The following is a 27,042-nucleotide window of genomic DNA, read 5'->3' on the forward strand; positions in this document are numbered from 1 at the left end:
CCTGTTTGTTGTCTTGTTCTTGGGGCGTTTCTCTTACAGCTGATGTTGCAAACAAGGCTCGGTGATGGCTCACTTCTGCCAGCGAGGGATGGTGCTTGAAGCTCTGGTGGGCCTGAATTTTCCCTTTGTGCCATCAGGGTTGCTCCAAGCCATGCGCCTTGTTGCTGAGTCAGCGTGCTGGAAAACAATACGTTGGAAGATCTATGGCTGGCCAGGACATGTGGTCACATCTTAGCGGGCTTTGTGTACTGTTTTCCACTTGAGAGGGCTTCTTTAGTGCAAGATTTCTTGGCCATTGAGAAAATGCCTAAAATGAACAACGATGAATAACTGTACTGGAGAAGTCACAGGAGCTTACAGCCATGCAAAAAGCCATCATTCTTGGTCTCAGACCTTACAGAACAATTGTTTTATGAAAATTTGATGTTCAATTTTCCACTGAAATCTTTGGCTATAAAGAGGAAGATTTATTAGGAAAGAACAATTTTCATTATCCCATAATCCCAAAGCCTCTGGCATGGGAAAGGTTTTTCTACCTGGGGGACAGTTCACTCAGCAGGTCCAGTGCTGTTCCAGTGTGAACCTAGGATGAATTTTAAATCTGGTTTTCCTTCCCTAAGGTGTTCCTGACTCTTCACTAAGAAGGCATGCTGAGAAAATTATAGCACCTCAGCTATTAGAAAATTATAGTGCTTTTATTGAAAAGAGCTGAGGCTCTTTTTAAACTTCCAGGTATGAAATTCAGATGCTTGAATTTGGGGAAGTTTACCATCCTCCAAAATTAGCCAGCCATGCAGACCTCAGCTACAACCTCAGCTGTTCTTTCATCCAAACCTTTTAAAATAGGGAAAATGTCGGAAATTTGGGCCACTCATTTTCCCAGCTCATTTTCCACTCTTACAGATGAGACGTGGCTCTGTGCTAGAAGAGAGGTTTCTGTCACGATTAAGGCGTTTCTGAGAGCTAATTTACTCATTCGACTCGGCGCGTTGGTACTGGGATCCCACATGCAAAAAGACACAGCACATTGCGAGTGATTTGATTGAAAGAGGAAGTGGGAGGTCTGTTAGGCAGATGCCCTCATGGCAATGTGGCAAATTAACCGGTGGAGTTCCCATATTTTCCTGTGTTTCTGCTTACTGTGGGATCTCTGGACTATTTTAATAACTGATTGAAAGAGAAGGGAGAGTATGAGCAGACAGCTGTTAACGGCGGAAGATCTGCCAGCCAGGATGTTTGCAAGTGAAAAGGTTTGCAAGCCGCAGTACTGCCCAAATTCCCTGAAGTGGAAGAATTTACTGGGATGATTGGCTCCCAAGAGGGTAATTTTTTTCAGCGATGAGTGCCATGAATATCTCCGGCTTCTGTTTTTCTACTTGGGGTTTGGATTTCCCATTACACACACCTATTTGCCTTTTTAATCCACTATTTTCTCCTGCAATGCCTGAGACCGGGAATGCTTTGTTGCACTTAAGGAACAGTGGCTTAAGCAAGGAGCTGAGCTAAGGCCCTGACCAGGGCAGGGGGAGACCTGGGGTTTTTTTCCCTAGTTTTGGAAAATTTAGATGCTCAAAACTAGACACCACAAAGCAAGCACCAGGGTGAGGAAGACCACTCCTTTTCCAGCCTGCTCTAAAGCGCAGTTCAGACACTACAGGGAGCAAAACCTCATCCTGCTCTTTTTTAATGACCCCCGGGCTCCCAGGCCAACAGAAGTTTGGGATTTTCCTGAGATGCTGTCTGCATTTTTTGGACGGCGGGGTCAAATCCTGCTTTCAGTCACTGCAAAGTCTCTTCTTTCCACAGCATCCCCTCGGGCTGAACTTCACCATGTCCTTGTCTGGCAACCTCAGCGAGGACGAGTGAACTCTCTGGCTCTCAGCGTCTTCCAGCTGGGTCCAGGACCATCCTCAAGCCTGGTGTTGGGGTGCAGGGGTGCGGGGTGTGCGTATGCTGGCTCTGTCCCTGCAAGGGGTGTGGGGGTGTGTGGGGAGGACCCTACGGGATCTGCACGGGGCTGCTGGAGAATGTGGGTGCCGAGGGGGTTGGTACCCACGGGGGATGTCCCTGAGACGGTGCATGTCTGCGTCACCGCTGCTGGGCGGGAGAGGGGGGTATCGCTGCAGGGGCACACGCAACCTGCAGCGAGTGGATGTGCTTTGTGCAAAGGGAACACACGCGTGTGCGGGGAGAGCGAGGGGTGCCGCCCTGCCCCCGCTGGGGCTGCCGCCCACGCCGTGCCCCGAGGGGGCGGGCCGGGAGGCGGGACGGGGCGGAGCGGCCGCTGCCCCCCGGCCCACGCGGGGCCCCGCTTACCACTCGCCCGGTGGCGGCGGCGGCGGCCGTGGCCGGGCGCAGCGCGGAGCGGAGCGGAACGGAACCGAACCTCGCCGCTGCGGGAGGCTGGTGAGCGGGGAAGGGGGCTGGGGGCGGGCACCGCGCCTCCGCCTCCCGGGACAAAGCCGGCTTGGGAGGGACCCCGCTGCTGCTCGGGGCCGGGGCGGGGCTGCCGGGGGTCCGAGGCGGCGGGGCCGTGCCGGGCCGTGCCGTGCCGTGCCGTGCCGGCGCCCACCGAGCATGCGGGCGGAGGGCTTGGGGAGGGCTGAAGCCGGCCCGGGGCGCGCAGCGGTTCCGACTGGCACCGCCGCCCGCCCCGGGAGCCCCAGCGGGCCCTGCCCGGTAAACTTTTCCCAGTCCTGGTGGGCGTCGGGCGCCCCGGAGGGGCCGTCCGGCAGCCAGAGCTGTTCGGGTTGGCGGTTTGGGTTTTTTGGGGGGTTTTGGTTTTGGGTTGGTTTTTTTTTTTTGGCGCCGGAGCATCCTGGTGCCGCGTCCTAGCATCTCTCTCCTACATAACAGGTAGCCTTTATACCGGGTCCTTGCCGGTGCCCCGGGAGGCGCGGGGACTCCGGCGGTGCCTCAGCCCCGGGTCCTGGCTTTCGGCTTGCCCGGGGGTCCGGGTCCGGCCGGTTTCCCCGCGCGGCACCGGGTGGGTTGGTGCGGGCTGGGTGCCGGCTGCCCCGCCGGCCTGCGGACACGGCGCCGCCTGCCCCGGTGTCTGGGCGGCGAGAAGCAACGGCTGGTTTAGCTGCATAAAGGGAAATCCCGATCTTTAAAAGGCACTTGGCAGCGCCGGTTACTACAGTAGAAGTGAAGAGTTTTTTCTGGCTCCGGTCCCTGCTTCCCTCCCTTTGATTTTTCTTTTTTCTTTGCTGGCTCTCATCAGGGCACTTGTTCAAGTTTGGGTGATGCCGGACACTGCTTGCTAGGTCTGAAAGGAAACAAAGCAACAGTGCTAGAATGGTGTTTGTTTTTTTTTTTTTTAAAGATATTTTCCCTGCGAATAATGTTAATCTTTTTGAAGGTGTTGCGGTACATCCAAGAGTGACTTGCCGTCCTTTGGTTAATTTGGACTCTGTGAAGTCCATGGAAAAACCTGTCTAAAACAGTCTCTTCCCTAAAAAGACAGACACGTGCACTAATCTGATTTGTGAATCACATTTATATTCCCTTTTTTCCTGCTCTTTCACGAAACAGACCCTAATTTATCAGCTTGCCAGACAGAAGGAGTCTGGGTACTAACGCTTTAGCTGATCAAAGCCTCCCTTCCCAAAGGTGGCATCTGAATTCAGATGATGCTCGTGGGTCAGTGGCTTTTCTCCCACTTGACTTTGTCCCAGCCAAGTTCTTAGTAGTATTCTTTCTTTTCACCATGCAGTAGCGTGGCTGTTGCAGAGGATGGCCGGGGTATCTCTGAGCCCAGAGGCAAGAGGCTTTACTGAAGCGCGGGCTGGTTTTGAGGCACGTGCAGGTGCAAAGGTGTCCATAGCTATGGTGGTGTTGCAGTGTGCCTGTGTGGAGGAAGCACTGAAGGATCAGGCTGGTAAATTGTGTTCTTGTGCGGTCAGGACTGGGGTGTAAAAGTGCCTGTTCACTCAGAGACCCTTGGGGAAGGAGCCTCCGTTTGCTTTGCCTTTGCATTGGGATCAGCTGGCTGGGAGATGATAACCTAAAGTCGGTTAGGTGGGGAAGGATCTGAGGAGTGGGACTTGTGTGCCCTGACACCCATAGCAGCTGGCTGCAATTTTCCTGATCTTGTTACATTTTATGATCTTCTCTTCCCTCATCCACTGAGCTTTGTGGGAGTCCTCCTCTGAAGTATCTCCAAAGTTGTTGGCTCCAGGTAGCTACTGGCTGAGCGCAATCAGACCTGGCCGTGCGGGGGGCGGCGGCACAGGAATGCAGGAATGTGGTGTTCCTGGGGCATTTCCTCCTGGGGAAGGAAGATGGGAAGGGATCCTTGTCTGTAAGTAATCCAAGAGCAAAACGTTTCTCCCTTTGCAGACAATGAATCGTTTCAGTGAGCTGACACTGTTATTTGTGGTTCCTGGCAAACCAGATAAGAGCTTTCTGCCAGCCACTTGCTCAAATCAGTGCCAGCCCCAGCCTTGCTGATTGCCTTTTCTGTTGCACTGGGTGGGAGAGAAGCCTTTGTGTACCACGGCAGTAATCACAGTGGTGCTTCTGGGTGAAGGAAGATTGTTGTCGGTCCCCTTGGTTACACTCGCTGATTCTGGTCCTTGTATCTTCAGGCTTTTTTATTTTCCAGAGAGAGGATGCCACTTTGGAGAAGTTTTTCCTGCCTGGCTCTGCTTGTTGGGGCTGTGAACAGCTATTTCTAAGACCTCTTCCCTTTATCCTTGATCTAAACCTTGCATGAGGCTTGTTATATGTGCTCGTTAAACAGGGAATTAAATCACATAGGAATGCTGCTTTCTTGATGTCCTCTCTATTACAGAGCTATGCTTAGAAGTTGAGGCTTTTTAAAGTGATTGTGTGGGCTTTAGCTAAGCTGTGAAAAAAGCCTTGTAAACAATAAGCCTTTGTGATGAAGGCAGAGTAAGTGTAATTATCACCTGTCCTACTAAAAATCTTTCCATTTGGGGGCATAACCAAACTAATCAGACAGTGTTGTGCTTTTTCAGATAACTAGGTGATCTTTAAGAGCGGCTTTGGGGAGCAGATGCAAAATGAGCAGCGGAGGACAGTGCAGAAGACGCAGAGGGCGCTCAGTCTGAGCCACGAGGATTTGAAGATGTCTGCGTGCAGTGACTTTGTGGAACACGTTTGGAAGCCCGGCTCATGCAAAAACTGCTTCAACCCAAAGAGTTCCCATCGGCTGCAAACACCCCCGGACGTGGGAGCTTGTGGTGTGCTCCCGAATGGAGTTAGGACCAAGCCTGAGAGCCCCACGTTGGAAGACGAAGGTGTAAATACCTCCCCCTTCTCAAAGCCAACAATTGCTGTGAAGCCAACTATGATAAATTCAGATGTTTCTGACACGTGGGCGGATGTGAATATGAATGCAGATCTGTCACAGGTAATGATTAATCCAGTCAAAGCATGACTTCCCGTTACTTACCTCTCCTCAGGAGCGTTAGGAATATCTGTTAAAACGGTTTCCTTCCCTTTGTTTTCCCTTCTGGTCTTGACTCGGGTTTCTAAGCCATAAACTGGCTTCTCAGAGTGTCTTTGGCTAAAGCTGAATGAGCTGTTGCTCACAAGGCATGTGTAAAGGAGCTTAAAAACACATTGTTTGTTTTGGAACTTCCGGATTTTAAATGAGGATGCAGGTTAAAGTTATTTTCCTGGAAAGATATACTGAAAAGAAATCCTGTCTGGTTGCAGTCATTGCTAACTGGATCCATGGCCCTCGTGGGTGAGGAGGAAGGCACCCTACCTTCCTAGCCCAGCTCCTTGGGCTCCCAACCTTTGCCAGAGCAGTAGTGCCCTCTGGGGTGTAGCACTGCTGCCTGCCTGCAAACTGGGAAGCCCTGGTGGTTGGAGTTGCAATTGAGATGGGTGGTTCACTCCTTTCCCTGACCAGCCGATACCAGCACTGCCCCAGCCATGCAGAGTGAAGCATGGGCTGCTGTCACCCTGCCCGTGGCAAAGATGTGCTCCAATCTCCCACCCTTGCCCCCAAGGAGAGTCAGGGCTCACCGGTTCTCTTCTTAGCCTCCCGTTGCTCTCCTTTTGCTTCTCTTCTAGGGGTGAAGGGCACGCTAGCGCAGGCTGCCATCGTCGGTTGGGTTTGATCTGTGTGCGCCGATTTGGCCCCAGGCTGAGTTTTGCGCTATGGGAGGGGGTTCTGCCACCCTGGGATGGGAGGGGGATCGCTTCACGGGCACGTGTTACTCCCTGCCCCTTCCACCCCTCCCTTGGCAAGCAGGATAGATCTCCCTCGGATGAAGAGATTTCGGATACGTTTCCCCACCTGCTCCCCAGTCCCTACTGCTGGGCACAGCCAAGCTGCTCTCCCAGGATAACCTGTGACAGTTTGTGCCTGTGCTCTGGAGTGTGCGACTCCAGAGCAGCAGTGTGAAGTGAAATGAAAATAAGCAGAGAGAGGTGCAAATATTCTTTCCCTCTCTGAATCTTTAATTGCACGGTGATTCGCAGACAGGATGACAGGTTGGACATGTTTCTGGCAGCGAACCCATAGGAAGAGAAAGGAGAATGCCTTATTTCAGTGCATTGCCATTGTTGGTAATGCAAGGATTGCAAATGGTCCAGGAAATAGGACAAGTATAATTTAAGTAGAAAAGGTTTGCGGTAGTTATTGGTGGGGTGAGCACAGAGCAAAACAGACGGTGAATGCATGATGACTTTTCTGAGGAGCTATGCTTTCTTCTATCTTTCTCTCTCTCTTTTTTTTTCTTTTTTTAATTTCGCTTTCATTTAGCATATGCACATTCTGACAGTGCATTTGTCTCTTTGGCCCGTGCAGGTCAGCTGGGGCATGGTTTCTGGTAAACAGCTTCTTCTGAAATCAGGAGATGCACAGCGGATCTGCCTCGACAATTTTGGCAACAGTGGTGTGAGAAAGCCCTTCCTTCACAAGTCCCCCAGCGACTGCTTGTCTTGCTGTCCTTCTAGCTACTCCATGGTGGGCCTTCGCAGCCTGGAGAGTCGAGTGGAGAAAAATGTCTCCATCCACAGCCTGGTGCTTGTGGGTGAGGTGGGCAAGCAGGAGGACAGATCCAAAGACAAGTTTGCCCTGCCGCATCAGGCCCCCTGCCCTAATCCGTCCACCTTGGGGGACAGAAGCACCATGAACTCCAGCAGAAACCCTTCTTCTCAAGCCAGAGAAGGAGCAGCGCTCCATTTGGATGGTGACTGTGCTTGCCTCTCCTCCAGCTTTGAAAGCGAAGGGGGCGAGTACTGTTCAATCACGGACTGCCGCAGAGAGCGCCCGGTCTCACGGGAGCCACGTTGCATGGAGGGGAAGGGTGCCCGGTGCGAGAAGGAGAGCACTGCTCCCTGCGGATGGAGGCAGCGGGATGCTCCTGAGATTCCCAGGCCAAGTGGCAGGGTGGTCAAGTTTGGTGAAGAGGAGCGCAGAGCTGTGAACGTGGCCTTCTGCATCACAAAAGACCAAGGTGATCCTCTCCCCTATGCCCTGTGTTCAGAGAGGAAGAAGCTGGCTCTCCACGCTGAGCCTGCCACCCTCCCTGAGAGCACAGGGAGCAGCAAGGCAGCTGCCTTTGCTTTGTCCCAGGAGGATGAGGACTCGCCTTTCCCTGGAGAGCCCTCTGTCACCGGAGGCCCCCGGCCTGAGGGTTCAAGCATTCCTCAGCAGGCTGTGGTGGAGCCACAGCGCCCTCGCCTCGCCGAGCCAGCCCGCGGTGATCCCATCTACGCCGAGAGCACCAAGAGGAAGAAGGCACAGCTGAAGGCTGTCGGTGGACAAGCAAAAGCAGAGAAGCTGGCCCGCAGCACTGGCAAGGAGCAAGCTGACGGGACGTGGAGGGATGGCAGCTGGGCTTTGGGTGGTGAGAAGGAATACCAGGACTCCACTAGCCAGGTGGCAGCAAAGATAACTATAATGACGGCGCACACTGAAGATGATCACAAGACAATATTCCTCAGCAGCCCTGACTCAGCGGTGGGAGTTCAGTGGCCGTGTATCAGCCCCACTTCCCACCCCGATTTTGGGACATTACCTGCCACTGAGCCTGGAGAGATTTTTCAAGCATCTGGAAGTGAAAACAGCCCAAGATTTCATTTAGCAGCTCCGGCCAAGACCTCGGTCACTGAGAGTCCAGCCATTCCCCCAAAAATGTCCAAAAACAGCCAGCTGGGCAGTGAGGGGAGCCGTGTGCCCCCGGTAAGCTCCCATGTGGCAAGGTTTGGTGATGACAACAGCCATGACGGAGCTGGTGTTCAGCTGCTGTCAAGGAGCTATACTGATACAGGTGCCTTTGGGCCATCCCCTTCCTCTTCTCTGTGCACTCATGTCAACGGGGTCTCTGTGGAGGAGTCCAGCAGAGGCCTGTCAGGGTTGTCCTATGACAGGAGACAGAAATACTATACCCCAACATGGACCAAGCAGTGCCGGATAGAGGAGGAGGAGGAGCAGGAGGAGGAGCAGGAGCTCTTAACCCACCCATGGGCAGCAGGAGCTGAGAATGGAAGAGCTGGTGCCGACCTTGTGGATGATGGCCTGATGCTGGAGAGCCAGACTGGGATCAGCAAATCATCGTCTTTCTCGTTTGATTTCCCTAAAGACAAGAGCAATGGCATGGAGTTTGCACCACCACCGCCACCACCGCCAAAAAAGCAGTCCAGGTACAGCCCTGTGAGTGTGCGCGTGGTAGTCCGTTAACTGTTTAATTGGGAGGTTTGCTGCAGGGATTGACTGACTAGGAGGTGCTTCCTGTTCTTTTTTTTCTTCCTTTTCTGTTCAAAGGTGGGCTTTCAGGAGCATGGGAGGTGACTGCATGGCTGAAAAAACTACTTTTTCACTCTGAAAAGCTGTCAGATCTTTGCAAGTCCTGGTTCAAATGCTGTGCGTACTTGCAAAAGCCCTTCAGGGCTACAAGATATGGTCTCAGGTCCCAATATTCAAATGAGAACAAGGTCTGTGCCTGGGATGGCTGGTGTTTCCCAGGTCAGCTTCATTCTGTCTCAGCACAGTGCTTTGATGTTGAATAGGATAGAAAATGTGAGGTTGTGAGCTTCTCTTGTAGGTGGAACTGGGCAACTTCTCTTGGTGCTAATAGCAAGGGCCTCTGAAACCCTCATTTTCAGTTTGGCTGTAATGTCTTTTTGCTTTCAAGGTTAACTCTTGAAGCTGCAGTTCCCAGGGAGGACTCCTTGCCTGCAAGCAGGTAATTGGAGCCTGCCTAATGTGCGCTCATGATGCATGGGAGCTGTCTGGCTTTAGGCAGCCTTCCCTTCGCCGCTCTCCTGGAAGTCAGGTTAGGTTTGCAGGCAGGGTGACTGCGGGCCCTAGGAAACAAATGTGAATGAGAGCGAGCTGTCCATCTGGGAAGGAAGTAGCTCTGCTAAGCAACTAAAAAAAAACAGGCTTCCGATACTTTGTGTGCATTCAGTATCTGCAGCTGTGTGTATCACCAAAAAAAAAAAAGAAGAAAAAAAAGAGAGAAAATGGAGGAAGAAAAATTTATTTCCTTTCCATGCAACTAATGGATTAGGTTGCCCATCATAGTGGGGAGGGATACTTTCACATTCTGTGGGTGTCCAGTATTTACTTTACTGTGTGCATCAGTTTCGTTACCTGGAACTGTGCATTGCGCAACAGATTTGACTCCAGCTCCTTGATTTAAAAGTTGAGAGAAGAAAGGATGGGTGTTCAGATGAGAACTTGCTCTTGGGGTCCGTAGTCAAACTTATGCGTAGGCATCAACGACCTCCAGGTTGAGACTGTGGTTGAGTTGGCCCATCCTCTGTTTTGTTCTCACACTGAATTTTCAATGTTTTTAGGGTTGGCTAGCCCAGGGAACTAGTGTTTTAAATTGACCAAGTGGTGAACAAATTAGATTTCTCAAGGAAAGGGAAGAGATGAATGAGAGAGTTTAGTTCTCCTTAATGCTGGGCTTCCTGCTGTGATGCTGTGTGTCTGCTGGAGTCAGAGGAAAGAAAAGGTCCGCAAGCGAGCACGCAGATGCGTTCTGTTGCCTCTAAAATCAGAGAGGACCCTAAGGTGTGCTTTAGCTTTGACCCTATGAACTTTCTTTTGTGGCTGCTGCCCCTTGATGTCTCCTGTCAGCCCGTCGCTTGGGGTTGTATTTGTCTTGTGAGGTGTTGGGTGGCTGAGGCCCAGCAGAGCCGTGATGATACAATGTTGTCAAGTAGGAAATCATTTAGGAACTGCCAAGTTGCCTGCTGAAAGTCTTCTAGGACCTGATTCCTTCCTCTGTAGAGCACAGGTCACTGGGCAGGCCAGGAGGGTGGTGGCACTCAAACTCAGCAATATGTATCCCAGCAGCATCTTCCACTTGCGGTGCTGGGACCTCCTTCCACTCATGGAGGAGCAGCCACCATGCAGAGCCCTTTGGCTGAACTGGGGGCAAGGATGCTTCCTTGGCAGTGCTCGGATTCTCCTTTCTGCCTTCATGAGGGCTGAGATTGGAGGTGTGGGGCTCCTTGATGTGTGAGGGTGTCTCCTTGTCTGGGTGGCTCGGACCAGCCGTGCTCCGAGCCAGAAGCATGCCCTGCTATTGCCTTCCACGTGCCTTCCTGAGGGGTGTGGAGCATTTTCTGGTCCTCAGAGGGGCTGTTTCGTGCTCCTGATGTGATTGGGCTGTGCCAACTGTAACAGTTGCTTCTGAGCCATTCTGAAAGCATCTGTGTGCTAGAAAGCCTGTGTGAAAGAGGGGAGGGAAACTGGGGTCAGGGAACACGTGGCATCCATGACTGGGGTATCTGGCAGAGCCATAAATGCTCCCAGGTGGTTGAGGTAGGTGCTTTTGCCCCCTGTGGCTGTAGGCAATGTGTTGTGCTACATGTATTTGTCTCCTAAATGCCTTGATGCCTGCAGCTGAGCCTCGGGGCACCTTGCTCAAAGAGCATAGTTCTCCCTCTGGCTACTAAACCGCTGCACCGCCAGCCTGAGGAGTGATTTGATCAGATGGCAGGTTTCGCAAGCTATGCAAACCCAGCTGGTTGCTTTGTTTGTTTGCTTTGAGAGTGCTCTCATTTTCGTCTGAAGCATGGCTTCTCTGAGCGTGTCGATGCAGAAACCAGGATGTTGTTACCTGCGCATGGCGGTGGGAGGGATGGCTACGTGCACAACTGGTTAAAATCACCATAGCAAGATTGTGTTACCCTGGGCAGTCATTGTTTGCAGCTTTGGATCATGGCATGACTCTTGCCTGGTATTGGGGGAACATCTCCTCTGGTCTCTCTGGGCTGCAGCTGAACACCTGAAGAAGGAAGGGAGGAGGTCTTGCACACAAGGATGCCTCTGAGAGACATCCATACTCTCCTAGGCCTGGGCAGTCTGTGCGCATGTGTTTGTCTGTAATGGAAGAACCACCACGGATACTTCTGTTATGCTTATGTAGTCCTTCACAGAGACAGAGCTCATCAGCCCAAGATGGTCTGTGGTTGCACAGCTGCAAAGGCTCCTTTGATGGATCAATGTAGATAAAGCCAGCATAGACTGTGGCATAATTTTGGGGGTTGGGGCTTAGCAAATCAGAGTTCATTTCAGCTGCAGGAAATGTGTGTAACCATCTTTTTTTCTTCTAGATCTCAAGCTGTAGCAAGATACTTGATTTCATACTGGAAAATGACGCCTGCCTGTTTGACTTTCTTAATTAAACTTAATTGCTTATTTTAAAGAAAACTTGCACGTGTATTCAAATCAGTTTCAAAGTAGAGAAAGAAAAAAGTGAGTCTGTAGATTTTGTTTTGTTCATCTTGGCCCTAACAATTAAAAGGGAAAAAAGTTTTTACAGGATAAATTCCTGCCAGACACTGAGGAAACTCTGGTTTTGCAGTAAGCTATCTCTTAGGATGGTAGAAGGAGAGATTTTAGGGAGTTTTAAAAGCTGGCACAAAAAAGGAAAATAATTAATTTGTGCCTGTTTCATCCTATATAAAGCTACTCTGGTCCTCTTGTGACTATTTCTTCATACAATCCTTTTTTTCCTGCTTGTTTGAAGGATTATAGATATTTAAGGTATGCTTGGTCTGAAATGGAATGGAAAATGAGTTGAATTACAAGAAGAAAGAGACTGGAAAGGGAAGATGGTGGCTGGTCTTCCAAAAGCCAGGAAGGTAGTTGGCTACAGAAGGAGCTCACCAGAGGAACCAGGATCCCCTGCACTTGTATGTGCAATGACGACTTAAAGGTTCTTTGGTGCGAAATGCTGTAGCGTGGCCTTCAGTTTCTTGGCACAAAGGATGAATCTTTGCTGAAATTTATGTCTCTGTTATGCAGAGAGTCAGGCTAAATGATCCTAACGGTTCCTTCTAGCCTGCAAAACCTTGGCAGTTAATTTATTTCGTATGCCTCTTAAAGAAAGGAAACAGCGATGCTGTTTTGCATCTTGAGCTGTTGGCTCTCAAGCTGTTTTCATCGTAATTAATGCCACCTTCAAAAGGCAGCACCGCAGATAGCTTCTGAAATTGGCTGAAAGGGCTTGCTTGGGGTAAGAAAGGCGTGTAGCACGGCACATCCCAACACCCGCCATTGCTGAAAACAGCCAGGACAAATGAGCTTGAGGTATGCCAAGATTGCATGTTACGGTGCTGCTGCTGCCGCCGCTTGTTGCCAGAGGGAACAGAAAACAAGAACGTTACAAAAAACTGACGATGTTGGGAATTGGATCACCAGGAAAAGAGCCAGGTTTGTTCCTCGCTGGGGAGGTGGTGCTGGCTGGTGGGACTGTGCTGTGTGGGTTTTGCCAGGAATCTGAGGCGGAGCAGCGCTGCACCTGAGACAGTATATTCCCCTTTTCTTACCATTCCCAAGGCACCCGTTTCTGTTTGGAGCTCAGTGTCAGTGCGTACCCCAGTGACAAAAGCAGACTGGCTTGGAGCTGCTGTGGCAGTTACAAATGCAATTGAAAGTCACATGGGTCCCAGATTTTGACCGTTTTCTCCATGGCTGTGGATGACAGCAGGGACTTCCTGTTTGGTTTAGGACAAGCCAGACTTATTACTATTAAAATAATAATAATAAATAAGAAACTCTGGGTGGAGTCTATTTAAATACATAATTAATAAGTAAATAAAGCAAAGGGAGGGAGGGTATGGCTCAAGCAGGAGAGAGAATCATGCTCCAGAACAGGGAAGGAATACACCTTTTGGATTCCCCCTGTGTCTTTGTCTCAAATTAATCAGTGATTTCTTATGCTGCTTCTGCCAGTGGATCATTTTTTAAAGCTTGTGATTTATCAGCCAATCTTTTAGGAAAGTTTGTTTCTTTTAAAATGAAAGTAGTTCACTTTTCTGTGTGTTTCCTATCTTACCACTTAAAGCACGGAGTTGGAAACTGAAATGAGATTTGTTGTCCTCTTCACCATATCAGAGCATGCAGTGATTTAATTTTTGACCCACCTACCATCTTAATTCTGCACCCCATCTGAATTTCCCCTTGCATCTCCAGACTCCAAACCCTTGTTTCAACTTAACCTGTACTACATAAAACCTTTTCGGTAAAGGGAGGAGCGATGTAGTCCTCTGGACAGAGCTAGCAGTGTTTCAAAATCCTCTTTCCCTTATCTCAATTTTGATTTCTCCACATTTGCCAGCTGGTAGCAGAAGGATAAGTACAAATCCAAGTCTCAAATGTTGTAAGCTCCTGTACGCTGGTTTTTAACTGCCCTGTTCATCCAGGGGAAGATGCTGGAAGAAACAGCAGTGGAGGGAGGAGGAAGATATAATTATTCACATTTCATGATAGACAGGCATATGGTACAAAGGTGCTTCCTCTTGTGTAATAATTATGCCCAGCCATGTGTTGTGTTTGATGTTGTAATGCAGTCTGGCTTTTTTCTGTGCCATGCATTAGTTCCAGTATTTTATTTTGGGAGGGGGTGTCCTGTTGACATTATCACCAGACTTCTCCTGGACTGCGATTTAGTTTGTGGTGGTTTGTGTGTTCTCTGCTCTCCTCTGCTTCTTTCCCCTGTTGCATAATTTAGAAACCTCAGCCTCTCTGTCATCTGTCCTGAGAAGGAGTGACCCCTTCCTGCCGGCACAGCAAGGCTGGGAAACCCCCATGATGGGGCTGCAGAGCGGGCGCTGCTTGTGATCCGGTCTCTGCGTGGGGGAGAGATGCCTTCGAGCATCCTCCGCTGCTGCCAGCAGGCTGCATGTGTGACGCTCGCTGGAAAGGAGCGAGCAGGAGCCTTGCAGCTCTTGCCTCTGAGTGGCCTTCTCCCACTCAAAACCTCCCTTGCGCTTTTGGAAAGTTAACCAGATCCACGTGTCAAATCACAAGCGGAAAATTCAAGCCCAAGGCATGCCTGGAGTCCGAGGGATCCCTGGGGCGATATCCTAGGGCACGTGTGTCTGCTGCGGTTAGGGGAGCCGTGCCTTGGTGCCCGTCTCCACTCTCTGTCCGAGAGGTGCAAGGCGCACAGCTGGCGATGCTGGAGTCCTGCAGCAGGTGTGACCCCAATCTGTTAAGAAATGTGAAATTAAACACATGGCTACTGTTCAAATATGAATCGCTAGAAAGACAAAGCATGCTCTGGCTGGAGATGCGATGTGGGGCATGGCAAATGATCCAGGTCCCTTTGCAATGTTACAGAACTCCAAACTGGGGGTTTTTTTGTGGGTTTGGGGTTTTTTGTTTTGCTTTGTTGTGTTGGTTTTGTTGTTTTTTGTTTTTTGTTTTTTTTTTTTACAAGACTGCTGTTTGCAACCTTGACTTGTTTTAGGCTGGACTGTGGGAATGGTGTGGAAAGCCAGCTGGATGAAATTGTTTAGGCTGGGGAAAACTGGAGAATAGTGAATGGGAAGGGTTGTCTGAGTATGGCAGTATGTTGCATGGAGTATGTTGAGTAATTGAAGTGTATTTAAAGCCACCAGAATAATTTGGAGAGCTGGAAATCCTGTGGTTTTAGGTTATCAGATTGGGAGAGCTGACTTTTGTGAGCTGTTCTTTATGCACTGGTACAGGAAGCAGGCTATGGTGCTGCTCTTGAAGTTTCTGGTTACACTTAAGGTGCTGAGTATGGATTTTTGAAATGGAGGTAAATTAATCACTGCTACATCTTTCTGAAGGAGGGTGGAGCCCACAGATGTTAGCAAGCTGGTAAGGGAGCAATCGTGAAGATTTTCTTCAGGTTTAAGATAGGTTGATGCTCTTTGTTTCCAGTATCCTTTGGTGAAAAGGGCGAGATGGAGAATTAGCCGCCTGTGCTCTTGCAGTCACGCGTGGTGGAAAGGAACACTGTCAGAGCAGGGGAAGTTCAGGTTAGCTGTAAATTGGGATCCCACAGGTTGAGGCAGCGATGGGTTGTTCAGCTCTTGGGGTGGAACTTTACTGAAACGGAAGAGTTTGACCCTAGCAAGTGTTTTCAGTGATTCTTTGGTATAGTGGGCAGTATTTTAATCTGTGCAGGCTGCAGCCTGGGCTTCAAGCAGCTCATAGGAAAAGAGGGAGATGCAAAGCAGAGGTATTTCCAGGCGGTATTAGCTGGCCCGGCTGTAACATCTGAAACAAGAGCAGGATGTCGTTTAAGCGGCAAACAATTTCTATTTCAGTGTGCCTATTCAGGAACTGCATTTAACAAAAGTCACAGCAGTACGGAGAGGAAACGGGGCTCTCCGTACATCTGACTTCACCACGACACTGAGCTCGGCAAAGGCAGCAGCCAGCACGTTCCTGGCAGACGCGGCATTGCGCCCAGGTTGCTTGGAGGAATAGGTGTGGCTGCGCGCGGTGGACCTTGGACCCCGCTGAGCAAAGTCCCATCTCTCTCTGAGTGCGGGAATGGTAAGGCAGCTCTGCGGATTTGTGTTTGTGATGGGAAGGAAACAGAAATGCACCAACTTTTCTTGGGGGGGGGATGGGGGGGGAGGCATGTGTTAGAAAGCATCTCATCTGTGTGAATTGAGACCAGCTCTCTTGCAAAATCTTCTTCTTTTCTTATGGATTCAAATGCTTCTTTGATTCTTGACAGGTCAGACAGTGTACCCGCATGGGTGTGTACCCATGTGTTTTTTCCCCCCAAATTACTAAAGTTACAGGATAAAGATATATCTTTAGAATAATTAAAAAAAAAAAAAAAAAAGGATTTAGGACCAGTTGGTTGTTTTCAACAGCATTAATAGTAACAGAACTAAAAACCTCAATGTCTCTCTCTCTCTCTCTCTATTTTTTAACTGGACTTGTATGGTGCATTGTGAAGTTTTGTAAATCACCCCAAGAGGCTTGCCGTGGTAAACTCATCACTGGTGCAAAACCAGTGTCTCTGCTGAGTTATACCTGAGGTGGTTTTTAGAGCCTTATTTTCATCAGCCGCTGAGTATTTTTAGACCGAGGCTGCTCCGGCAAACGAGGAAGTCTGGCAGAAGTTTCTTCCGGGCTTCTCATACACTCTGCTCTCCATGTGGTGGTGTGGACATGAGAGTTAAGTGCTTTGTCTGGATGGGGAACAAAACGTTTCTCAATCTTCAAATAAAAATCTCCCATGGCATCTGCTGTGCTTGGGGGTTTTGGAAGAGGAGGGATCCTGTGCGCGTGAACAGGGTGCCACAAGAAAACGGTCATGCACGTCTTTTGTTTGTCTTTCTCAGCAGCCATTCAGCCGAATGATTAGGAAACACCGGATACCTTCCAGCAAGATAGCTGATGGAAGTCCTTTTTCTTTTTTACAAGTCTTCCACTAACCTTTTTTACATTCTTAATCAACAACGTGTTGAATTTTATCAGCAGATTGGCAATTTTACTTAAAAAATGTGGACTGATAACCTTTGTTTGCTAGCCGATAGAGAGTCTGAACTGTAGCAAAGCTAGGAGTGTTTGTGCTCTGATGTGCTGCCTGATTTCAACAGCTTCTGTTGTTTTCCAGGAGGAAAAAATGAAGAAAATGCAGGGGAAATTCTTTATCTTAGCAAAAAGTCCTGCTTGCCTACAACTGATCACTTAAACTGTGACCCAGCAGGTTGTAAGCCCAGTTTATGGCTTGCTTATTTATTTATTTAGATGGAAGCTGCATGGAAAACTGTAGGTCTTGCATTAGAAGCTGCATGGTAGGTCCTAAGTTTGGCAGACACTTGTTTTCTGCAGAGGCGCTGCTTCTTTCAGAAGGTGTCAGTTGTTACTCTGATGTACCGAGGAGACAACAGCTGCTAGGGATGGACTCTTCTTCCACTTATGCCTCTGCCGTGAAGGAATTGGGTTCTGACACCCAGCCTCAACCTGCCCTTCTGTAAAATGGGAGGAGCGATGCCACTCCCTTCCCTTGAGAACTTTACTGAAGGCAAAGACTGGTGGGTTCCCACTTCCCAGTGACGGTGGCAAAGACGGGATGTGGTCCGGGACCACACATGGGCTAGGCGGAGGTGGCAGTCTGGGGCTGCATGCTATTGGCTCAGTGGTTCTCCTTCTGCTGAAGCACAGCTGGTTTGGCATGGGGGCTGCAAGGCTATAACCTGCTCAGTGTCAGGGGGATGTGATTCCCAGGTGCTGGAGAAAGAAGAAAAATGCAGAGGAATGAGGTACTATGGTGTGGTAAAAGGCTGCACAGTGTCTGTATAGATGTGCAGGGACTAAGCTAAGGTTGCTCTCAGCTTGACTCCATGCATAAGTGCATGCAGAGTATCTTTTGCCATCTGTCTGACTCTTCTCTTTCACTCTCTTTTAGGCACGCTCTGAAAATGAACCCAAATAACGCTGAGTTGGAGAGGGTCAGCAACAGCTCTGCCGAGAGCCTCAGCCCACCTTTCAGGAGCGTCCACGTCAGCTTCACGGCTGGCTCCACTGACAGCCTCGACTCAGACACGCAGACCGGCAGTGATGGCAGTAAGTGACCACTGGGTGTGGGAGAGGTAGCATTGGACCTGAGGAAGGAGCTACCTCCATCCTGAGGCCCACTGCAGGGGCAGCATCTTCAGAGCAGGGATCATGAGGGTTCCATCATCTAGCTCCCCCAGTTCCACTTCTCCTACCCTCTGCTTCTTGATGGACTGAAGATGAATGTGGCAGAGTCAGGCCAACATCATGGGTTTTTCACTTTTTCATTTGGCAAGTGCCAAAATAATTAATCCTGTGGCTCTCCTCTTCTCTGGGTAAAACCTCCATCTGAAAGCAATTGTCCTTATCCTGCTTGTGCTTCATATGTTGCACGAGGCCACAAATAGCCCTGCCATAGAAAGTCCTCCATACATTTCAGTAGGACCAGAAGGAATCTTGTGCTAGAGGTGATCCCTGCCTCTCATTGTGTTCCCAGTTATTTCTTGAAGGGGAAAAAAAATCTGCCTGCACTCGTTTAACTGAGGTTAAAAAATACTTACTATGAAGTCACTTTTTTCATCAGTGCGTAACTTAGACACGCACTAACGTGTTCAGCAGCTCAGAAAGTATTTCCTTTGCAAAAGCAACTTTCGTGTAGTAGAAGTTCTGTCTTTCCAAGAGCAACAATGTGCAGCAATAAAATTAAGAGCCAGAGCTCTGGAAACTCCATTTTTCCACCGCTAACTTGGAGTCTGAGCATGAGACCATGCCAGGAAATTGTACAGGGGGAAGAAAAACTTACATATGTTCGATCTTTACTTGCTGGGCACAGAAGCAATTTGCTGTCAAAAATGATACAGAACAAGAGGATTTCTCTGCCTCCACTAACAGAAGCAACTGTTTCAACTCGTCTTGGGAAAGCTGAGTTTTTAAATTAATAACCTGAATGCAGTTTTTCTTGCTGATGCAAGCAAGAAGCTATGCAGTCAATCATTGAATGAGGTGAGCTCAAATTAATTGGCTATGCTGTCAGATGTTAAAATATGAAGGGGGGGAGGTTTTAAGCCCTTGACATGCAGAAGGACTCTACATTGAAGGTGCAGAGCACTGTTAGGAAAGTTGTAAAAAGATTTCATTTGTTAACCTGTGCTTGGGGCAGAGCCTAGCAGCACGTCACGTTTGGGGGGAAAAAAAAAAAGTAAGAGCAATTTGGCGTTTGTGGCCTAGGTGTGTGGACTGGTTGCCAAAACTTCCAGCACTGACGTTTGTTCTGTAAGACTCTGTCAAGTAAATCTTGCCTCTCGAAATGCGGATTCAGCTGTGTGTCCTGGCAGAGATGCTTCTGATTTGCTCTTGGGCTGCATGCTGAAGAATCTCTTGGTTGTATCCTCTGGACTGGAAGCGGCAAGAGATGCCATGCTGAACCATCCCTGCCTGTGGCTTTTGATGGGGTTTTAATGCAGATCTTTCCTGTGGACCCAACAGAGTGTGATGCAGATGTCTGGGCTTTCATTAAAGCTTGGGGCATGCATCTCTGTTGAGCCATGGGCTCCACAGTTAACCGTGCAGCTGCAGAGCAGCTGAAACTGGAGAGCAGTCAATTGCTGAGCAATTGGGTGTAAAATGCAGGCAGATACCTGGCACAAGGGCCCAGCAGGAGTCAGATAGCTCTGCACCCAGGAATTGGGGCAAAAGAAACGTGTGCTGATTCACAACGTGTCCTGCAGAGCTGTTCCTGAGCGTGTTGTCAGAAATGGGGTGCCGAAACTGCCTTACATGAGAAGCTCATCTTCTGCAGAAGCTGAAATCAGTGCTGCTCATTCCTGGGGCGTCTCTCAATGCTGTTGCTTGGGATGGGGTGGGTGTATTGCAGCAGGAGCACACAGGCAGCCTTTGCAGTGGAGGGGACAAATGAAAATTGATGTAATGCTACCAAACTCTGGTGGGGAGGGACAGATTGTGCCAGCACCCGCTCTGCTAGCTGAGAACTAGGGGACCTGTCCTCGCCTCATGTGGTCTCAGGTGGCAAGCAGCTAACAGAGATTGCCGTTCTGTCACGGCTGGTAGGGCTTTGAGCCTGCACGTGACATGCCAGGACAGGCTGGGAGCTAAGGGATCGGAGCCCCTGCACTTAGGAGTTGTGTGTGAGAGCTGGTGAGTCACTAGGCTTGTGATGAGACAAGCGCCTGCTTCAGGCTGATGTGAAACCGCCCCAGGGCGTTCCTGTGGAGCAAGCAGAAAGCCACTGTGAGGAAGTGCCTGCAGGCAGCTTGAACCCTCACCTGCAGCCTTGTGAGGGAGAAGGATGGCTTGCTACCACTCTCCAGCTTTGGAAACTGGATTCAAAGAAAGCAATAGATCCTGCTATCTGCTGAGCTTGCTTCGAGCAAAACCCCAGCATGCAACCTTGCAAGGCTTACACTTGTATGCAAGGTGTTAGCAGAGCTCAAGTTTATCAAAAGTCCCGACTGTCACTCAAGTGGCATATAGAATTCTCTGAAATAATTGTTTCTTTTTTTAAATTTCCTGTGCAGACCCCTCCACTCCTTATTCATTCTGTCTCTATGACCTGAAATTATTGCTCTTTATTTCAATGTCAAATCATCTTTTTTCCTTTTTCTTTTTTTTTTTCCCCCGCTCCTTCCCCTTCTTCCATGACATGCAACTGTATTGCCTGTCTCCAGTCTAGCCAGAGGGTAGGAAAACAGCTGCTACAGCTGCCTGAAATAAGCCAGCCATCCCAATTCTAATCCCAATCCATGCAGATTGCATGTGGAGCTGCTTGGGGTTTAGTGGTATGTAGTGGGGCCAGGCTGCCTTCTGAGCAAAGAGGTCTGGCAATAAGCTGGGGGACAGGGAGGGGGGTGGAGGCCAGATTTTTTCAGGAGGATGCTAAAATCCCAGGCCTTGCCCAGGGACTTTTTACCCAGCGTGAGGCAGAGAGACGGATTCAATATACTTCTTGGGCTGCTCTGGTACTGCTGGAGGACCGGACTGTGAGTCACTCTCCTTATCACACCGTGCTGCTGAAGCACTGGGTGGCAGCTCCCAGGTGAAACGGGCTGTGTTTAAGAGACTGTCCTCATATTCTCAGTTCTTCATTCTTACGTCCCTGTGGATGACATCACAGCTTAAATATTTACCCTCTACTAGCTTTTTACTACTGTGTATGCAGGTCATAGGGGAGTGGTTTTGGGGGGGGGGGGGGGCATTTCTTTATATGTCTGGTTGCAGGCTGCTTTGCAAGCCTCCTGCACTAAACTGGATTAAATCCCTAACCCCTTCAGTGAAGCTTTGCAGTTGTGAATAGATGAGGACTGTGTGCTGGGTTCAGACATAACCTGGCTTGCTGCTTTGTTCCCAGCCAGGCCCCTGGGAGAGGTAGCCGGTGGGGGTAGCAGGGACATGGAGAGGGACCTGCGCTCCCAGCCCCCAGGAGCCACTCATGGCATCTTCTTGTGTGTCACTGTCTCCTAGGGCACTCATCTGAGCCGAACCACTCGCCTCCTCCAGCTGAGAGCCAAGTGTTTGCCCCTGTCCCTTTCCTTCCCGCCTCTAGTGAGGATGGTCCCTCCTCTGCCCCCGGCTGCCCTCCTCCTCTGCCCCAGAAGAAGACAGTGAGCAGAACGGTGTCTTCCCCAGATGGCTTTTTTGTGGGACAGGCATCTTCAGGCAGAGCAGCCGGTGCTGCCAGCCCCAGGCTGAATGTCAGCCACTCCGACAGCAATTTCTGCCTCCGAGAGGACCATCCCTTTGCCCACCCAGCCAGCCTGGGGGGACGCCTCGGCACCTTCTCCTCCTCTGAGTCCCTGGAGAAAGGCTCCAAAGGAAATGGCTGCTGGGGCTTAGCTACTGGTAAAAGCACAGGGGCTTGTGCCCCCAGCAGAAACCTCCAGTCCCTTTCCTCCTCTCAGCTCAGTGTGTCCAGCCAGGTGTCATCAGGCTCAAGCCTCCAGCTCCACAACCTCCTGAGCAACATCGACAGTAAGGAGGGGGTGTATGCCAAGCTGGGGGCCCTCTACGCCGAGTCCTTGCGCCGCCTGGTTGCCAAATGTGAGGACTGCTTCATGCGGGAGCAGAAGAACGAGCTGCACTTCAGTGAGAACAACTGGTCACTCTTCAAGCTGGCATGCAACAAGCCCTGCTGCGATTCGGGGGATGCGATATATTACTGTGCCACCTGCTCCAAGGACCCTTCTACCACCTATGCTGTGAAGGTAAGTCCATGCCCAGGAGGTGCCCAGGCTTATCTCCATCTTCCAGTTGGGAGGATCAGGCAAAGAACCACGGGCCCAAGGCTGCGGGGGTTGTTCATAGCAGAGCTGGGACTGAACCTTCAAGCTTCTTTTTCTCCCCTTCTGTTGTATGGATTTGAATGAAAGAGTGGGAAGCAAACTTGGTGGTACACCTTCGAGAAGCACATCAGCACGCAATGGCCCGTTTTCTCTGCTTGTCTTTCTCACAAGTGAAGTTTGGCAAGCAAAACCCCTTCCAAAATTCCCACTTTTCCCCTAGCCCTTGCAAAGATTAATTTGGAGAAGTAATTTTCCTTGAAAGAAATGCCAGTCAGATGCTTATTGTTGCAGACTAGTAGGGTCTGCAACCCAACCACTTTCTCTCTAAAAAGTGTTTGTGCAAATACTATGTTGTAAACTGAGGCATTCACCTCTGATGACACAAGCTGATGAAAGGCTGTTCAAAAGATAGCATTTTTGCCTCTGCCTGCCTTTTAAGTGGAAGTTCTGACCCAGAAACCATGTGCTTATATGATCTTGAAACTACAGGCGTTGTTAAAGTATTGCAGATCTCGATTAAACAATGTGAGGCTGACCTAGACATGCTGTGCAAGGTCGGGTCTGAAATATTTTCCTGTAACTCTACGGAATCCATGTTTGAAATGGAAACTTCAAGTGCAATAGTTCAGCTCTTTGAAACCTAGATAAGTGAGCTTATTCAACCGGTTCCATGCACATCCTATGGATTTTGGGTTCTTGACCCATGTTACTACTTGAATACAGAGCCTTTAATTTCTATTCTGACAACCCTAGGGGCATCTCATTGCCTCTTACTCTTCAGGTTGTTCTCAAAACCTAAAATAATTCCCCAAAAAGCACTGTCAGAGATGCATTAAGCAAGAAAAAAAATTAAAAATCTCTGCTGAATCGTTTCTACAATTATGAACCCCAGGGGGGATGTTTCAGTTAAGTGATAGCTTTAAAGCCAGTGGATATTCTAAAGGAAGTACAGTCAACCCAACAGGGGGGCTATAGATAACCAGGAGTTAGATGAGGTCTTACCCTAACACCCCTTGTCCAGCACTCAGAACTGCAGCCTCCCTTGCCTGTTATGCCTGTTATACCTAATCCATTATGACTTTCCTCCTGAAACCTGAGAATTGCGTGGTGAACTGGTGTGCTCCTTTGAAATCTGTGGTTCCCTCTGGCACATGCACACCTTTGCTCTTGCCTCCCATGTTAGGTGGGGTTCAGAGGCTCAGCTCCATGACCGGAGCACATGAATTCTTGCCAGAATTCATGGTAAGGCAGAAACAGCACATTTCAATCTCTTAACAGGACTGCATTTGTTTGTCACTCTGTGCCCTTGTTACACTGCAGAGCGCCTTAACAAAGCCAAAACCACTCTGACAGGACCGTATTCTGCACCAGTGTAAAGCGAAGTTGCGTATGTGTTTACACACGTGCATGCGTACACCTCCTGCAATGTTCCTGTGTGCCACCTTCCTTTTGGTAGTTGAAATAGAGAATAATTGTGAAGCTTTACAACTGGCTGATCCCTAGCTGTCTCTCCTGGCTTACAGATTTTCTGACATGAGAGATCACAGACCTCTAGTTAAAATTAGACTTGGAGAGCTCAAAATCAGCAGAGGATCTGACTTGAGCCGAGGAGTCAGAATCCGAGCAGCAGAAGCCAGAGTCTGGGCTGTACACAGGCAGACATGGATACGTATAAAACAGTTAGAAGGATCCAGGGTTACGTGAAATGGCTTTGGAGGAATTACGCCAAGATATGCACCACGCCTTGGCTTCTTTCTCCACTGAAAGATGCGTGACTAACCCCGCCCCAGGCTCCTACTTGGAGCTTGCTGCATGGAGGATGCCTCTGGTGCAGCTAAAGTCACAAAGAATGGCTGGCCCGGGAAGGTCTCCCTGCCTTCGTTTGGTTGCAGTTATTCTTCTAGAGACTCCTCTCTTGCAAGAGTTTCTCCCCTTTTCCTAAGCCTTACACATCCTCCCTATGTGGGGAGGAACAAGCGGGCTTGTTCGGCAGAGGGCTAGAATGCTTCCCCCGCCTTTGGGGACCTTCTGTGTCTTCCTGTGGCCCACTGTGTTAATCTGCAGTCTTCCTAGCTCTCCAAAGCTTGTCTTTTCATGAAATAAACATGCAGCCACAGCAGGATATTTTTGCTTAGAAAAGAGAGGACAATGGGGATTTGAAATGCCCCATCTCCACAGTATCATCCCATCTAAGTGAATTACCTGCAAATGCCTAGATTCAAACCCTTGCTAGAGGAATACAAAAGCAGCCCACTTCTCCAGCTCCTCTCTATTCTTGCATTCATTTTAACTCGGAGGCAAAATTGATTTCTTGTCCGATTTTGCACGCATGCTGTGACTGGCAGTGGCACGCTTCAGGGTTTGAATCCTTTTATGCTGAGTTTCAGCCTGTTGCTGATTCCTGTGGGTGAGATATAAATACATCACTAAATAAAAGGAAAAAAACCCGTGTATAATAGAAATGCCAAAAGGCCCCATAGGCTAATGGATGCTCCTATAATAAACCTGGGTTTGAGTTTTAGTCTTTAATGCAGTCATAAGGCTAAAATACAGAATAAAATGAAGATAAGTCATGTGGGTTTCAGAGAATCCAGATTATAAAATGCTTTTGTCCCCTCAAGTTTGCTGCACTCTTACTTATTTGTAAGCCTGTCGTCAGCTCCTACTTTCTCTCTGGTGGTTTTCCCCTGTGCTGATGAGTACAGTTTGTTGCTGCTTTCCCTTAGCCGTTGATCAGGGATTTGAGAGTAGTCACTGACACGTGGAAGTGGAGTGGTTGAGGAGGACATGGCAGTGGCTCCCAGGCTCCAGAGGAGAATTAGGTGGGAAGAAAATGCTGGAGGTCTCTGTCCATCCCTCACTCCAAACAGGGCCACCCTCACAGCCACATCACATCACGTGGGGCTTCATCCATGCAAGTGTTAACTGTCTCCAGAGATGGAGGTGGCACATCTTATGCCACAGGCTTTGCTTTCCCTCTGCAAAATGTCTCCTGTGCTGCAGGGATGATGTCTGTGATGTAAAAGCTATGTCACTTCTGTTGGCAATGAAACGAAATCTGCAGGAGTTACTTGTGGGAGGACTACCTTCCTCCTTTTCTGCAAATACTGGGCATTGCCTGGCAAAGAAAGCATGCTTAGAAATGGGACCCAGATACCTGGTTGCTAAGGTTGGAGTGTTGCAGGACAAGAAAGGTCCTCAAGACAGGAGATAGTTTAATGTACTAAAGGGACGAATGCGCACCCTGCTTCTATTCACATCTTCCTTAACATCTGCAAATCTCATCTTAAGAACCAACCCCTGAACTTCTGGTCTCTGCCCTGTCTCTGACACTGACTGATGAGACTTTTTTTTTTTGTAATCTCTCCTCACAGATTTGTAAAACCCAGGAGTCCAAGGTGGCTGCTTCATACTGCAGCCCTGCAGTGCCAGTCCACTTCAACATCCAGCAGGACTGTGGACATTTTGTGGCCTCTGTTCCCTCCAGCATGCTGCTGGCCTCAGATGTGGGGAAAAGCATGCCTGGGGATGGCCTCCATCCCTCCCGCACTGCCAGCGAGCACGACTGTGTGGTGGTCATTACCCGGGAGGTGCCGAGCCAGACCACCGCCGACTTTGTGAGGGACTCAGTGATGTTGCACCAAGCCAAGCCCGAGCTGTACGAACGTCGCGTTTGCTTCTTGCTTCTCCAGCTCTGCAACGGCCTGGAGCATCTCAAAGAGCACGGCATCATCCATCGTGACCTGTGCCTGGAGAACCTCCTGCTTGTCCCCTGCAAGCCCCCCATGAGCTGTGTGAAAGCCAAAGATGACAAACACCTACCCCGCCTCATCATCAGCAATTTTTTGAAAGCCAAACAGAAGCCAGGAACTGGAGACTCCAAACTGAAGAAGAGTCAGGCCCGGCTGGCCCCGGAGATTGTGTCGGCTTCTCAGTACAAGAAGTTTGATGAGTTTCAGACTGGTATTCTCATCTATGAGCTGCTGCACCAGCCCAACCCCTTCGAGGAGAAGGTGCATCTCAGAGAGCAGGAGTACAGCCCTGAGGACCTCCCTGCTCTGCCCAGCCTGTCCATCTATTCCCGGGGGCTCCAGCAGCTGGCCCATCTGCTGCTGGAAGCGGATCCCATCAAGCGTGTGCGGATCACTGAGGCGAAGCGGATGCTGCAGTGTCTGCTTTGGGGGCCCCGGAAAGACCTCACCGAGCAGCCCCTGAGCCACGAGGAAGCCCTCCGCCAGGTGCTTCAGAACTGGGTGGACATGAAGCGTGCCCTGCTCATGATGAAGTTTGCGGAGAGGGCTGTGGACACGGAGCGGAGCATTGAACTGGAGGACTGGCTGTGCTGCCAGTACTTAGCGTCTGCTGAGCCGGCCTCTCTCTCACATACGTTAAAACTGCTGCAGCTGCTCTGACCTTGGGTGTGTCCTGGAAGCAGCTGAGGGCTCCCGATTGCCTGGCGGCTAAAGGTACCCAGCCCCTTTGTACGCGAGTGGCTTGAATCACCTGGGAATGCACGTTCATCTCCTGCCCTGCGCTCTGATCAGAGTGCACAAGACTTGTTTAGTACCCTCAGCACTGTTAATTTGCAAGCAGGCAGAACTGGGAACCTACCCCTATTTTGGGGGATTATTATTTTTTTTGGTATGGTAAGTCTGTGGACTAATAAACTCCTGCCTGCGTGTGTGCATGTTTGTAATGAGCACAATGTACTTGAGTTGATTTCTGCACCTGTGGGACAGTCCTTTGATCCCCACACCCCCCAGAGCATCAGAGCCTCTTTGCCCGGGAACACCACCGCTCTCCAGAGCAGGCAGCAGGGATGAACGGTTGGCTGCTTCTCCTGGGGAGCAGGAGCAATTCACATAATGCTCCTTTGCAAGGGAGAACCAGGAGGGGCTTTTCTTCTGTGAGTTTTGGCATCTTTTTTTTTCTCGCTTTAAAAACAAAAATTACTGCTTGTTTCTGTCTCTCAGCTGTATTTTCTGCTGTGGGCAACTCAGTATTAGCTGCCTATTTTACCTCTGT

At 49.7% G+C, this 27,042-nt stretch overlaps 1 protein-coding gene and 1 long non-coding RNA gene across 3 annotated transcripts; both read left to right on the top strand.

Moving 5' to 3' along the window:
- Positions 1-2,271: 2,271 nt before the first annotated feature.
- On the top strand, positions 2,272-26,722 carry PRAG1 (PEAK1 related, kinase-activating pseudokinase 1). 2 transcript variants are annotated; one of them, XM_075751670.1, is made up of 6 exons: positions 2,272-2,406; positions 4,983-5,377; positions 6,788-8,628; positions 17,634-17,791; positions 21,200-21,939; positions 25,392-26,722. In XM_075751670.1, the coding sequence occupies exons 2-6, from the start codon at positions 5,021-5,023 to the stop codon at positions 26,427-26,429; spliced, it is 4,134 nt and encodes a 1,377-aa protein (XP_075607785.1). In that variant the 5' UTR covers positions 2,272-2,406; positions 4,983-5,020; the 3' UTR covers positions 26,430-26,722. The 2 variants fall into 2 exon arrangements, with proteins under 2 accessions (XP_075607785.1, XP_075607786.1); XM_075751671.1 differs by lacking the exon at positions 2,272-2,406 and adding an exon at positions 3,722-3,880.
- On the top strand, positions 8,730-11,653 carry LOC142601716 (uncharacterized). The gene is made up of 2 exons (XR_012835287.1): positions 8,730-8,950; positions 11,557-11,653. It is a non-coding gene; the product is annotated as an uncharacterized LOC142601716 (long non-coding RNA).
- Positions 26,723-27,042: the final 320 nt, after the last annotated feature.

This window comes from Balearica regulorum, chromosome 4 (genome assembly GCF_011004875.1).
Source record: "Balearica regulorum gibbericeps isolate bBalReg1 chromosome 4, bBalReg1.pri, whole genome shotgun sequence".
NCBI lineage: Eukaryota > Metazoa > Chordata > Aves > Gruiformes > Gruidae > Balearica > Balearica regulorum.